Genomic DNA, 14,371 nt, shown 5'->3' with positions numbered 1-14,371 from the left:
TTATATTGAACGAGATATTGAACGAACCGGTATATGATTCGATTTACAAAATATTTGTTATTCTCGACAAAAACGTTTATATGCTTCACAGGACTTGATATTCGAATCAATACATCATAAAAGTGTATGTGAATTAAGTAGAAATGAACAAATGCTTCGCTCATTTAATTCATTTAGTTAATTCACACAAACAAAAATTCGGTGATTTGGATAAATTATTCCTTATTTATCGCAAGCGAGTGTTAGTTGAACGAAGCAACAAAAATATCAACTAAAGACATTTAGTTGTTGCAACGATTATTTTTTCTCAGTGAAGACTATCGAGACAGTCGTGCTTTTGCTGCGAGACGGTGTGCTGATGCGATCTTTGGAAAAAAAAACTTTTCCGAATAAATTTAAACTCCTTCATTAGCTACGAGTGCGAATGCTGACTAGCAAGTGAAACTTGCATTCTCAGACTCGAAGTTTTTGCAGGTTTTTCTTTTCTCACTCGCTCGTCAAAAGGCTCAATAAAAAGGAAGAGTTTTTATACACCTGAAAACTTAGCTCTTTGGGACTGGTTCTCATGTACGTCATTATCTGTTCGCCAAAAACGTGAAAGTTCACGCATAATCTCATTGAGGAAATTTAGCGTAACAATATTTGTTTTTGGCTGTGTGCGCGCTCCGGCAGCCTCGCAGCGGTGCGAGCCCGCCCCACAGGGGAAATTTTCCGTGCTGCCTTTTGGAACGGAAAATCCGTGCGACTGCCAGAAACAAGATTACCCACTCAGCGAGTTGAGCTCCGCGCGGGTACACCATCGCAGGACTACTTTCGAATTAGACGCCGAGTCTCATTGCCGGCAGGGCTCGTGAGCGAGAAAAAGAGCGGGAGAGGGAGAGTCCGTATTGTCGCGACTTTCCACCCCAACCGCTCACTTTCACCCACGCAGAGCTTCCCTTTTCGCCCACTTTCGCTCGTCCTCCCTCTCGCTTTTTAACCGCCGTTTCCTCGCGACTCTCCCCCTCGTTTGCTCCTTCACCTCTCGCCTCTTTTACCGTGTCCCCGCAATTACCCGCGATAATTACGCGCGCGCTGGGACGAAACGAGTGCGCAACGCTCTCGCCGGGCTGATATTGCCTCGGTGCACGAGGATTGTCGGCGAACTCAAGTTTGCACGCCGTCCACCTCCCTGCGAGTGCGCACAAACGCGTATACGCACATTTTATGTGGAGGGTGGTCCATTAAGGAGGCGAGGACGAATAAATCACCTCGGAAAAAAGAGATTCGACGCTTTGGTATCAGAGAAAATAAAAGTTCTTAAAGAAAAACTTGAAAATTCTGACAGCTCCGACTTTTTAATAGTCAACCCCGAGAGATTCTCCGTCAGCGCGAACGGCCCACGAAATTAGTTCGAATTCCGAGGAACCGCGTTAATCCCTTCAACTTGGCATCGTAACGGAAAAGTTTCGAGCAGCCGTGTTTGCCTGTTCGGAAGAAAAACTGTGAGTATTTCAACGCGAACTCGGGGCTCGATGTCAAGGTCATTCAGAGCTCGCAATTCCATTTCGTGGGCTGTTCTCCTGCAGCATACCTTCAGAACTACTCGAAATACTCTTATGAAGTATCGGTTAATTAAGTACTCGTAGAGTTACGAGGCATCAAAGTTGCACCGCTGTAATAAAATGCAACATTTTAGATCCGCTGCTCCCCAAACGTCCATATATGGGAATTTATATGGGAACAGACACTCGTACGCGCGGAGGCACTCGAGCTTCCTCGAAGCGTATATATAGCAGCGAATACAGGGTAAGTGCGTTTGTGGGAGAAAAAGGAAGCGAGGAGGAAAGTACACTCGAGAACTGTGGCTGGCTTGGGGCAAGGGCTCTACGGATATTACGTGCATTACTGTATCGCAATTATACGCTCCTGTGACAATCCTCTTACGTAATTGAATTATAAAGTTATTTGTCGCTAATATAAATTCATAAAGTAATGAACTTTGAGAGTCTGTTCTGGTCGAAGCTTTTTAGTTTTTATTTATTTATTTTTATAATTTGCTTAGCAGCTCAGACTATAATAATTTCGTGGGAAGAGTGCTGGGTGAAAATATAAATAGCGGGAAAGCCTCTGTAATCATCTTATTAAAGTCATGATGTTGGCGCAAGCTCCGAATATTTTAAAACGCGAGATATTTTGCGCGTGCTTTAACGCGAAAAAGAATCAGAAGGGAGGAGAAGAACGCGGGGCGTAGAAACTCCCGGTAAAAATGTAATATTGGGGAAAATGCGAGGAAAACGGGGCAGTAAATTTAACCCCAAAGTATAAAGAGGCGAGCAAAAACCAGACTACATTTGTGCGTTGCTATATACGTATATTTGAGAAGACAATATTCTGTAACTCTTTTTCTATTTTTTTTTTTTTTTTTTTTCTTATTAAGAAGCTTTTCTTGCCCTTTTTCGTTGTACCGCCCTCGCACATTTCGCAGCTTTCTTGGCACCTGTTTTCCTTAGCTTTTTGCCAATATGACCTCATGAAGTGCAGAGAACATTTGATAGTGGCCATTGGGCGAGTCCTCAAAAACGACCACCCTTATTAAAGTCTTGGCTCCGCGCCTACGCACGCCACTGCTCCTGTCGCCCAAAGACACCCTTTTGTCGAGCCACACTCCGCTCCAGCTACGAGTCGTATGAAAGCAAGAGAGGAAAAGTGGAAAAGGTCGCTCAGTGAAGCCCTGAAAGGAGTCGAGTGTCAGGAACAAAAGCTCGATATTAAAGCGTTCGTCGAAAATGACTGGTTTTAGTGATAAAGCTTGGAGTAGAAAATCTCAAAAGATTCGTCAGATAACGATCGAGAATTTGAGAGAAATAAAATCCACTAATTTTCCGCTTCATTATTATTTCAACCCGAAGGTTTTGGATACTCGACTATCTCGTTGTAGAACTCAGGGAAAAATGTTCCCTCTAAAATTCGCAATTACTCATTTTTACACCCGAACTGATTCACTATCGTAGTTAATTAATGAGTGCCAACCACTGTAACGTTTGTGGCTCACGCGTACAGAAAGCAAGGGAGCGAGAGGATCGTGACTACTTCGGGTGCGAGAAGTATGGAAAGCGCTGCGGAGGGTTCCTCCTTCAAGACCTCTCAAAACTCACAATGGCCAACGCGTACAGCTCAAGGATCGCGTGTAATTACGACTATTGTATTCGTGCGCTCTTGCACAACCTTCCCTGCTCATAATACGCGAGCTCCGGTTGAATTTCGAGTTTAACGAAAAAACTGGGGACTGCGAAAACCATTTTTTGTCGCTTGAGTTTACTGTCCGAGCAGAATGAAGCACGAAAATTGGTATTTTTGAAAGTTTGTTTTACAAATAAACCATTTTAAACCACTTTATTGAAAATTATTATTTTTATAACTATTTTCTTCCATTATCATTCATAATTAGATTTTTAATTGGTTCTTTTTCTGTTGCAGGTGGAAAAATCGAAGGAGAAGAAGGCGAAGCAGAAGCAGAGGATTACAGCACGTATGCGGACTACAACGACGTCGCGGAGGGCGTAAGCAACGGGTAAGCTAAGATCAACATACACTTTCGACTCCCAAACACGTCCGCGGAGGAGAAAAACGAAGAAAAAAATCATTCGACGTTTCCGGTCGTACTCTCGGTCCAATTACAGATTTCTCCAACTAAAGCGAGATCAAGATTCTCTCCGCAAGATTATATCGTCGGACACACCCACGCAATTCCCTTCATTCCTCCCGGGAGGTTTTTCTTTAGGAAGGAAAAGCTTGCGCTCGCGATTCCGAGACCGGAAGTATGAGTGGGCAATAGCCTGAAGTGGCGATAGGCCAAGGACACTCCGCCGGCTGCTCTGATCTTGGGAACGACGAGAATTCAGCACCGCGTTCGAAGCTGTCGTTGCAGGGATAATTAGTTTATCCGAGAATTTGGCGAACGGGAAGCGCACCCGGGGAAGGGGAGAAAGCAGAGAATCCCCGCAGACCTTTTCCTTTTCAGCTTACAAGGTGTCCGGGAAACCCTCCGAAAAATTCGAGAGCGCGGATCGTAAAATTCTGGAGTTTTATTCCTGGGCTTCGTTGATGGAATGACCCGATCGATTCTAACGGCGCTAATTAAAATTGAACCCCCGAATGGGAGCCGTTTTCTTCCAGCTTCCATGCCGACGTTGATGAAAGCGAATCATTCGTCAAAATTCATAATAATTCAGTTCCAGGGTGTTTTTGAGGCCGCTGATTCCATCTCCAAACTCAATTTTCGCTCTGCATTCAGAAAAGTATATTTTGAAAAAAAAGTTCCTCGCGGTAATGACCCTGGGGCTGCCACCTTCGGATTGACGCTTTACGGTCGTGCATCAATTTTCATGAACTTTGATGAAAAATTGAGAAAATTTGTCTCATCCGTACGTCCGCGATACGCAAAAGCAAGCTCTTGTGGATCTTAGCGCAAAAGATTGAACATTTTTTAATTTCAGGTTGATCGGCGTGAGTCAAGTCCCCGGTGACAATTCCGGGACACTCGGTACGTGTATTCACAGTTGAAATGATATTGAATATTGGCTACTTCGACGCGAGACTCTCGGTACGTGCCTCGGAGGTTTGAAAAAGAGAAAGACTCTTTGGTATTCAAAATGAATGTCGAGGGAAAAGCTCTTCAATCCTTCTCGCTTCATTCTCCCTCTTGCCATGCACTCCCGTTCACGCAGATAGTCATAATTTCGATAACAAAAAGCCCGAGAGCCGAGAACGCGCGGCCAGTTGTTGAATAAAGGCAATGAAACATGTTGAAAGTGGGCGACGCTTCGGTGCTCTTTCAAAGACACGTGCATAATGAATAAAAGGGATGATTAATTACAGTTTTCAGTGCTTCTGTCAATTTCGCGTCTCCTTTTTCCGAGCTTCTTTGAATTGTACATCAACTCATTTATCGAAAGCTCCTGGACTCATATTTCACGATTTATTTAGTGCCTTCACTTCGCCACCGCTTGCCTCGCTCTTTTATCGATTTCTGATTCGATTCCACGCGCGCCAGTTAATTAAATCGACGATGTTGCTAAGTAGCCCGGATCTTATGTCCGCCTCCATCGATTGAATTTTCATTCGCACTCCCAGACGCGCGAGCAGACACGAAAACGAAGAGGAAAATTATACGGGAATATTTTATCGACGAGTGGAAGTTTGTGTCGCAGGACAGCAGAGATGGATCGAGTATATTTTGCGGGGGAGGCTGACGGGAATCGACGGAGAAGGGGAAGAGCGTCACGGGGTTGTGAATCTTGGCGGTGGCTCGAGTTTGGACCCTCTGTCAGTTTCCTACCACCCGCAAAGTGTCAAAGTGAAAGAGAGAGAGAGAGAGAGAAAATAAAAAAAAAGAGACAGAGAGTTTGACAGAAATGTATATAGAGAGGCTTCAAGGCCTTAATAAGGAAGTGACGCGATTGGCTCGATTCGAAAGCTAATAACGCCACTTCCTGTGTTCTCCACTGTCTCTCGGTTTCTCTCTCTCTCTCTCTCTCTCTCTTTCTTTCTCATCCTTGCGTATGATGGCCCGTTCGTTTGCGCACGACAAACTTCCCAGTGCGTGATTGAAATTGATTTTTTTCGCTCGCTCTCACGGCAGTTCATCACCCTCGGAGGAAATACCAATTTCAAGGGTGTAAGGGGGCGAAAACCGAGGTATACGGGGGCATGAAAATATTCATCAGGCCACTTTAGGCAAAATTCACGATATTGAGAGCGTCGAATCTCTGATATAATAACAGCACAGTGACGTACGCGAAGGATACGCGTCCAATGAGCTCATTTTTCGTACCCTTGCAGGATTCAAATTTCCGCCCATTTTATTGGAAATACAACAAATATTTTCCGATATTGGGAAAAAAAATCGTTGCAACAACTAAATGTCTTTAGTTGATATTTTTGTTGCTTGATTCAACTGACATCCGCTTGCGATAAATAAGGAATAATTCACTTATCCGAATCACTGAATTTTTGTTTGTGTGAATTAACTAAACGAGTGAAATGAGCGAAACATATTTGTTGAGAATAACAAATATTTTGTAAATCGAATCATACCGGTTAGTTCAATATAACTCAAAAGTCGTTGAAATGTATTATTACTTTCGCCAACACGATTTGTGCAAAATAACAAATAATTTTGATAGTCGGATTTTTTCTTCGTGTAGCTCAACAAAATCTTATCGATGACGAACCCAATCAATCGTCTATACAAAAGTCTACCTCGAAAGAAAATTCAAAATTTCTTAACCAACCAACTAAATTTCTGCCCTCACACAACCCTCAATTTTGTTGATCCAAATCGTCATCAATTTGAATGATTGCAAGTGATTGATTGATTGCAAGTGTTTCAACCAAACTTGACGTACACAAAGATAAGCAAACGTATAGAATTATTTCGATTTATTTGCTTTAGTTCCGCAGCTGCGAAACTTTTCATTCGCAGTGTTTACGCGTGCCAAAAAGAATCAACAACATTGAAACTGAATTCGCGTGGAAAAATGTATAAATTTCAGAAAAAAAGCTCATATATAAAAAATGCAGAAAAAAAATGAAAAGATATATTATTTCAAAGATCGATGGTCCCCTAATGCAGTGCCAGTTATGTTTGTTATTCTGCCGCATCGTCGATGGATCGAAAACGTGAATGGTGTAGAAGAGAAAGAGAAAGAGCAGAGGAGAGAGAGAGAGAGAAAGCGAAGGAAATAACCTACGACACGCCATGTTTACGAAATAGTAGCGATGCCACACGTTTCTCGATGGTCCGATGGAGTGTTCGATAGACCATACATATAACCCTATAGAAACGATGCATGCATGCGTGTTATCAAAACTGGCCTTCCCAGCATCCCCTCGTTCGATCATTGACGAGAGTTTCCGGGGCTAACTTATCGCAAGGGTGCGAGACAGTCCGTTAATATTTATGAGATCCGGAAAATCTCTTCCTTCTATTAAGGCAACCATATATAACGGCTCTTATTCTGACATAAAATAAAGATTCATCGCGATAATTTTATACCCTCGCAATCCCTCACTATATATATATACGAATTTCCAGATGCATTTCAACTCGTAGAAAAACTATCAATCAATTAAACAAATCAGTGCAATTACAAAAAGTTATTCGATCAAGAGGCACAAAAATTCCCACACGTTCGCCATTTTCCTTTCTTATTAATTTCCCATAATATTCCCTGCCTTCCTCTTCCCCAAAACATCCACACTCGTATGAGACAGTCTCGTCTCATACGACGATACTTCAGAACTTGGGTGTTGCTCTTCTCCTTCTTCTTCTTCTTCGAGTCACGGGGGTTTGGTGCTCGATGCATTATTTATAGAAACCCTGGAAACGTCTAATCCCTGTCTCAGACGGTCTTCCGACTAGATGGCTTGGCCTCTCTTCCTCCGGGTCTCGACTGCGCTCAAGAAACCTCGGCTTCCTTTATATCTATGGACTCGAAAGAATGAAGGCGAAGGGTGTGATGTGTATAATGTGTATGTGTGTGTGTGTGTGTGTGTGTATAGGGAGGAAGCTGCTTGTCAGATTACGTGCAATACCGAATGAGCAAGTGACATAATGCCATTAGTCTCCGCGGACTTTTTTCTCCTCCCCGTCTCTCATTGAGGGCTGATGAATAACTAACGTACTTTATAAACATATTAATGAGCATTCCCCATTTTACGAGCCGTGCACGAATGCCCTCGTAAATGTCTTTGCATTAGTGACCTGCGCGAAGAGAGAAACGACCCAGCCGCTTCCAGAGCTCCGACTCAACGAGCTTCCTCCGTGTAACGAACCCTCCCGTGCTCAAAGCACATACGCACAGCTTCAAATACACACAAACGGTTACGGAAACTCCGCCAGTAAATGGGTCAACTTTTTACCGCCTGGCCGCATCAATATCCACATAAATACGCGTGCACATCGCTTTGTATATTCATGGCAAACACATACGTCCTTCGGAGAATACTTGGGGATGATGAGATAAGAGCCTCTGCAGCCGACCACCTTGCCTCGCATGGTAAACATCGTGATTGGCTCTCCCGTCAAGGGGTTGTTGCACCCTGGCACCGATGCGTACTGCATACACCTCTCAGATTCATACATGCATAATCAGTTGGCCGGGCGATATAGTAAAGCGCACTTGCATTTGCCTGTGGTATATAGCTCCACATCGATGCTACGTGGTTCTCTTAAAAGATTCAACACAATTCACCTTCCTTTTGACAGCTCGTTCTTGACGTCGTTAGTCTCATTGTTTCGTGCGGCTGATGGATCGTCGCGATGTTATTTCTGAGTGGGGAATGCTGAGGCTTATTTTCTGAGATTCGGCGATAGTCAAATACGGGTTTGCATACACGTGGAGCGATTTTGGGCTGATTTTAGTCCGGAAAATCCAACGCGAAAGGGTCTGAAGAAGCTCTCGAGTAATTTCGGTTATTCTTTTATTTCGTTTCCTCTGTCGAATTTGCAATTCGTAGTTTTTCAAGCTACACCGAAGCTTCGTGAAATGAAAAATTGGTCAATTACAAATGTTTCCTTCATTTCGTTGGACTGCGACGTTGCAAACTTCAGCTTCGCGGCTCCGAGGAAGGAACGAGCGGGGGGTTTTCATTCAGGAATTTTGTGATCTTGCGCTCGGGGAAGTTTCACAGAACATTTAGCTACAAGCTTTTTGATATCGACTTATGAAAGGCCGTATTAAATTTTGTTTCAGTACTACGGAGGCAGACACGACGCGTCTCGAGGCCGATGAACGAGGTCTCAAGTTCGTCAATTCCCTCGAGAACCTTACGAAAGACGAGGGTGATTCGGCTCACATGCGTTGCGAAGTTATCGGTGAACCGTCACCAACGAAATTTCAATGGTTCAAGGACAAAGTTCCGCTGGTCGGTGAATCTGGGAGGATTTCCATCAAGAAGATCCCCGCTCAGGTAACGTTGACTGGTAAAGTTTAATTGTTATTGATATTGTGGAGAGAGAAAGAGAGAGAGGAGAGAGTGTGTGCACTCGAGCCCTAATTTCCCGAGAGACAAACCGGAAGTACTTGAGGAACGATCAGATTCAAGAACTTAATGAAATTTTCATGGAGCGTCATACGTTTCTTACTGCAGGGTCACGATCGAGCGGATAAAAAGTTTTCTGGGACTCGTCTCAAGATAAATAGACTGCAGGCCAGTGACAAGGGGCTGTACACCTGTCGAATCGGTAGCGGAAAGGATCAGATCGAGAGCTCAGCAGTTCTCAGCATCGACGTCGAAGAAGCATACGGTGAGTAGAACTGAAATTTTTTATTATTTACATCCGCGGAAGAAAAAATCGGAGCCCCAGTCGCTGCGTCGAGCTCGAAGGGTTTACGGACGGAGAATTCTTCGCGACAGTTTATCACTCCTGTTCCACCAGGAAACGTTTTTTACCTCGGGGGCGGTCCAACTGGGACCGCGATACAGGTCAAGCCGAGTTGATCAACTCGCTACTTTCGGGGAAGGAAGTCCGAGTTTTCTCGGGCACTGCGAAACCTCGGTACCGTTTAGATCTTTATCCTTCTCATTCGCCCTGACGAAGGGCGATACCAGGAGGATTTTCCAGACGGTTGAACGGATGAAAGAAAAGTGGAACGTTGTGTATGCGTGCAAGAGAGACGACATAAGGCGAGGGTCTTGTGAGAGCGGAGAGTCCATTGTGTATCACATGCCTGCGTGGTTTTCTCCAAGTACATGTCAAGGACAAAGGGCAATTAAGGGCCTCGGTGTGCCCTGGCAAGGTTGCGTTTTAATTAAACGTGTATCCCCATTTTTATACGGTCTTTATCTTATCCTCGGTCTTACATCTAAATGGACGGATGAAGAAAAAAACGGAGAAAAAGAAATAAATTAAAAGGAAAGTGCAGGAGGAAAAGTAAGGAGAATCTGAGCGGAATCGGCTGATGAGAAAAGACGCCTGGGAGTCTAGTTACCTCGGGACCTTTTCCTTCGAACTTCTCGATTCGACTTTTCACGTCGACATCGAAGGAAAGGACGGAAAGAAAGCTTGAATATTGATAGGATCGCGTCAGGTGTTGGAAGACTCGCTCCTTCGAGCTTCTATGAGTTTCTCGAATTCATGAGACCCGACAAAAGCTTCGGTTCTGTGGCACCCTCTCCCACGAGGAATCAGTGCTCGCGCCCAGTGGCCTCCGCAATTCAATTTACGAGCAAGTTGTTGCCACGTACAAACTGCCAGCGGCCAAAGTCCTGAGGAACTGGCAACCGCTCCCCCACCGCATATATTATTACTTTACCTATTATGCGAGCAAAACTAACCCAAACTATGCTCTATTCACCCATATACGAGCTTCACACGGGGTGTCCGATTGTCAAAGTCCACGAGGTTTTATCCTCGGAACTGCGGGCTTCACGGGACAACATTTTTCAGCAAAAGTTCGACCTGAAGCGACGGTACTCGGGCAGACCGTGGCGGCCGGAATTCCGGCGACGTCAGACGTTCGATCTACCGAAGACCCGAATCGTGGACTTGAGCTAGTGGAATAAAAACTTGAAAAAATGCGATTTCATCAACGAATGCCCATTTTTTGAGCAGCTTAGCCGCTCGAAGAATTTTCGAACGCTTCAGTATTTTCGTACAAAGTGCCAAAGCATGCCAGACTAATAACTTTCAAGTCCGACAACGTGAAAAATGATTGAGCATTGTCAGGAGCTTTCGGGGAAAGCTGTTGAAACGATAAAAAGTACCAGTTGAAAAACGCACTTCACTTTCCATGTGACCTTGGAAGCAGCAAACCAAGTTACGAGAGAGAGAGTGAGACCCCCACATTTCTCGCAGCCTCGAAGGCAAACAACTTTTGTTCGAAACATTCCTCGTTACGGAATGAATACTTTGAGAGATAAGAGCTCGTAAAACTTTGCTGGGGACACCCTATATAATAGGTGGATGTACGCGACAGGAGGGCAACTAAATTTCCGTCTCCCACGTTCGCCGCGTCCTTTGCATTCTCTCTTTGGTCGAGCCCCCGGAAAAGCGTCTCAACCTCGACACACGAATAGTTATAACCATCTACGCTAGGTGGCGCGTATGCATTGCTGCACCTTGTGTACTTTCCAAACTATGCTTTCATATGTTTATATATACAACGTATATGTGTATTCATACACACTTGGATACATTTCTGTACACATTGGGTTGTTGAATGCACGTGCGAGCATCCTAGCAAGTGCCTAGACAATATTCAAGCTCGTATATGCATCTTATCCTCTATCTCGAAACTCGAAACTCGAAACTCGAAACTTACCCCGCACAAACCTATAACGTGCGAGAAATTCTCCCCGGGCCCGGACTTCTCGTCTACCGAGAGAACGAACAATGCCTGAACTCGACGCTTTAAACGAACGTGGCAATTCATCATGAGCGTATATGTACGAGTTTATTGCAATATGTTTAAGTCACCGAGGCATTAATGTGAATATATCAATACTGGGAAAAAACGATTTTCTGCTTTCATGTGCCACGAGAAGAAACGAAGGAGGAGAGAGAGCGACTGTGTGCACGATTTTCTCTCGAGCAACGAACGAATATTTGAATATGGAACGCCACAGTTTCTGACTTTCGTGAATTTTCAGATATTCTCGTTCGCCTGTTACAGTTTTCTCCTTTTTTTTCGCAAACTTTACATACCAATGCAGATTTTTGCCTAGATTTTATGTCTTGCACTGCGTCTGCACATTTTTGCATTGCTTCGCTCCGTCGTTCCGATAGTCTGATTTTGAATTCTCTCGTCTATGATTTCATTTTTCATGCATCACAGCGACTGTAACTTCTTTGAGAAAATATTAGTCTCCCTATGAACTCGGATAGCTCTCGTGGAAGGCTGAAGAGCGACCAAATTGGACGTCTCGTTTGCGGAAAAGCTTTCATAAGGTTTTACGATTTCTGTCCCAGACATTTTGCTTGTAAGGGATTATCTCACGGAAAGAGCTGTTTACGAACGCGAACGTTTAAGGCTCGTAATAACCACGGAACGATGCAAGACTCTCCCTCTTGCTCTCTCACCTTCGACACATTAATAAACCGAGAATTCTGGCTCCGCTCGGGAGACTCGAACGTGAGATGCTACAAGCCTCGACCTCATGAACCCGTCTGGTAGCTCGAGAGTGCACCGCAAACTAGGTATACGCACCCATAACTCTTCGATCGCTTTCGGTCTCCCTTGCCCAGAGTATTTCGCATGATTTCGAGCGCTCTGCGCGCCAAGTAACGACGGAGACAAGCTTGTCATCAATATGCTCATGCTGAATTCGTTGTCTTTTGTCATCAACGTGACAAATAAATGACGAATGCTCCAATCGTCTTCACATAAATACTGCATATTCGCCGGAGCATTTTTAACGAAGGGGTAACATAAGAAAAAAAAGTGTTGATTCAATAACAATTGATGTTGTTGGAAGAGTTTTCATCATTTAAGCGCAATTTTTTCGGAGAGAACGAATCTGCAGTTTGATCTAAAACTATTTTGTTCGTTTGAGCATGTTCGACCTCCCGTGAAAAAATTGCCGATGCTTACCATATGGCCGATGCTTGGCTCGATACTGGGTAAACGACCGTTGGGACTCAGCGTTGGGCCCGAGTACGGGCCAGCATGTTTGCCCACGTTTAGTCAATGCTAAACTTAGGCATTGGGACCCGACAACCAGCCAACCCTCGGCCGGTGTCGGTTTATAACTGGCAGCCAACCGTTGGGACTCGACGTTGGGCCCGAGCATGGGCCAGCATATTTGCCCACGCTTATAGCCAATGAAGAATTTGAGCATTGGGACCCGACAATCGCCCACGCTTGGGCCGGTGTCGGTTCATGACTGGCAGCCAACCGTTGGAGGCCATCATTGTCCCATACCTCGGGTTAATACTGCTCGCCTTATTTTTTAAAATCTGTACCTGCTATATTGTTAGATATACAATCGGTATCCGCTCATCAGCCTAGGCTCAGCCAGCACTGTCTTGCAACGGCAGCAATTGATGATCAACTTCTGGTCATCCATTAGTTGTTCATCAACCAATTTGTTGTTATTAATCCAAGAATATTTTGTTGCTCGCACTCACCAAATAATAATCGACTCTTTGAAGCAATTTTTTTTTTCAGTGTATATAATATTTAGTGGATACATGTTGTGTTATCTTCATTTTTTTGATATTGCAAATGAATTAAGATTTCTTGTATAACAATAATAATAACGACAATAATATCAATAATAATAACAATAATAATCTAGAGACGCGGCAGCGTCTTGACGCTAAGTATTGAGGTAAAGTGTAGGCAGAAAGATTCAAGACGGGCCGTGTATCTTTTAATAATATACAGATTAGTCATTTAATTTTTTCGACTTTATTAATTAATCGGCTGAAGGATAAACTTTTTTCAATTTTCTTATCAAAACTCGTACGAGCTAATAAGTTATCGAATTACATGAAAATTTGTTTCCGGGTATTTTACAGTTGTGTACCAAATTTGGTCTAAATCGGTTGAGAATTAAAAAAGTGATTTCAATATGTACACATATGATACAATACCAGAATGGGCCCAATATTTTATTTTGAGAATGTTGATACAAAAATAGGAAGTAGTCGATAGTGTAGTGGTTAGCGTCTCGGACAAACTAGGTAGGCATTAGGTACGAAAGTTGTAGGTAGGCAGTTCAAATCCCCTCTGAAAAATTTCAACTCTAAAGAAAATATAAAGAACTGTTTTTTTTTTAACTAATTAAAATTTCCACAATGACGGATAATTGTATAGGGTGATAAAATAAGCATGATTGAAAATAAATATTATTTAATTAAATAATCGATAACAGGCATTCGCTGGGGAATGACGCTGGGTGAATGTGGGGCTAGCATTGGGCAAACACCGGCCCAGCGTTGGGCCGTTGTCCAAACTAACGCTGGGCCGATACTGGTCCCAAGCGCTAGCCTACCGTAGGACCGTAGCTATCACTCCAACCGTGGTGCTACGGTTGGCCGAGTTATATTGCCAACGGTCGTCCAACCATCGCGTATAGTTGGCGCGGTACTGCACCAAGCTTGGGCCAATGGTGCCGTTTTTCACGGGCTTGTGACGATGATATATTTCGTTGGCACTACGTAATGCCACATTTCGTTGTTCCAATGACTTTTTTTTCTCAGTGTATAATTCAACGGGCATGCATTTGCGATCGACGCCCCTTAATTTTCGTCCTCCAATAAGTAATCAGTCGAACAACTTACTTCGTCTTCATTGTTCACGTTTCAGATCGCCCCCAAAAGAATTCGATTCGATGTCACATTTTTTTTAAAGGTGCTATCGATACATTTTTGCATTTCTAA

At 43.8% G+C, this 14,371-nt stretch overlaps 1 protein-coding gene across 4 annotated transcripts in view; it reads left to right on the top strand.

Annotated features, from left to right (window-relative positions):
- Ror (Tyrosine-protein kinase transmembrane receptor Ror) overlaps window positions 1-14,371 on the top strand; it is a 188,806-nt gene that overhangs the window by 154,163 nt on the left and 20,272 nt on the right. For all 4 annotated transcript variants that reach the window (XM_043411111.1, XM_043411110.1, XM_043411113.1 and 1 more), the window contains exons 2-4: window positions 3,460-3,553; window positions 8,739-8,955; window positions 9,136-9,292. In XM_043411111.1, coding sequence (XP_043267046.1) covers window positions 3,460-3,553; window positions 8,739-8,955; window positions 9,136-9,292 — 468 coding nt within the window. The remainder of the gene's footprint in view (window positions 1-3,459; window positions 3,554-8,738; window positions 8,956-9,135; window positions 9,293-14,371) is intronic.

Source organism: Venturia canescens, chromosome 2 (assembly GCF_019457755.1).
Source record: "Venturia canescens isolate UGA chromosome 2, ASM1945775v1, whole genome shotgun sequence".
NCBI lineage: Eukaryota > Metazoa > Arthropoda > Insecta > Hymenoptera > Ichneumonidae > Venturia > Venturia canescens.
This window is presented reverse-complemented; position numbering and strand designations above follow the sequence as displayed.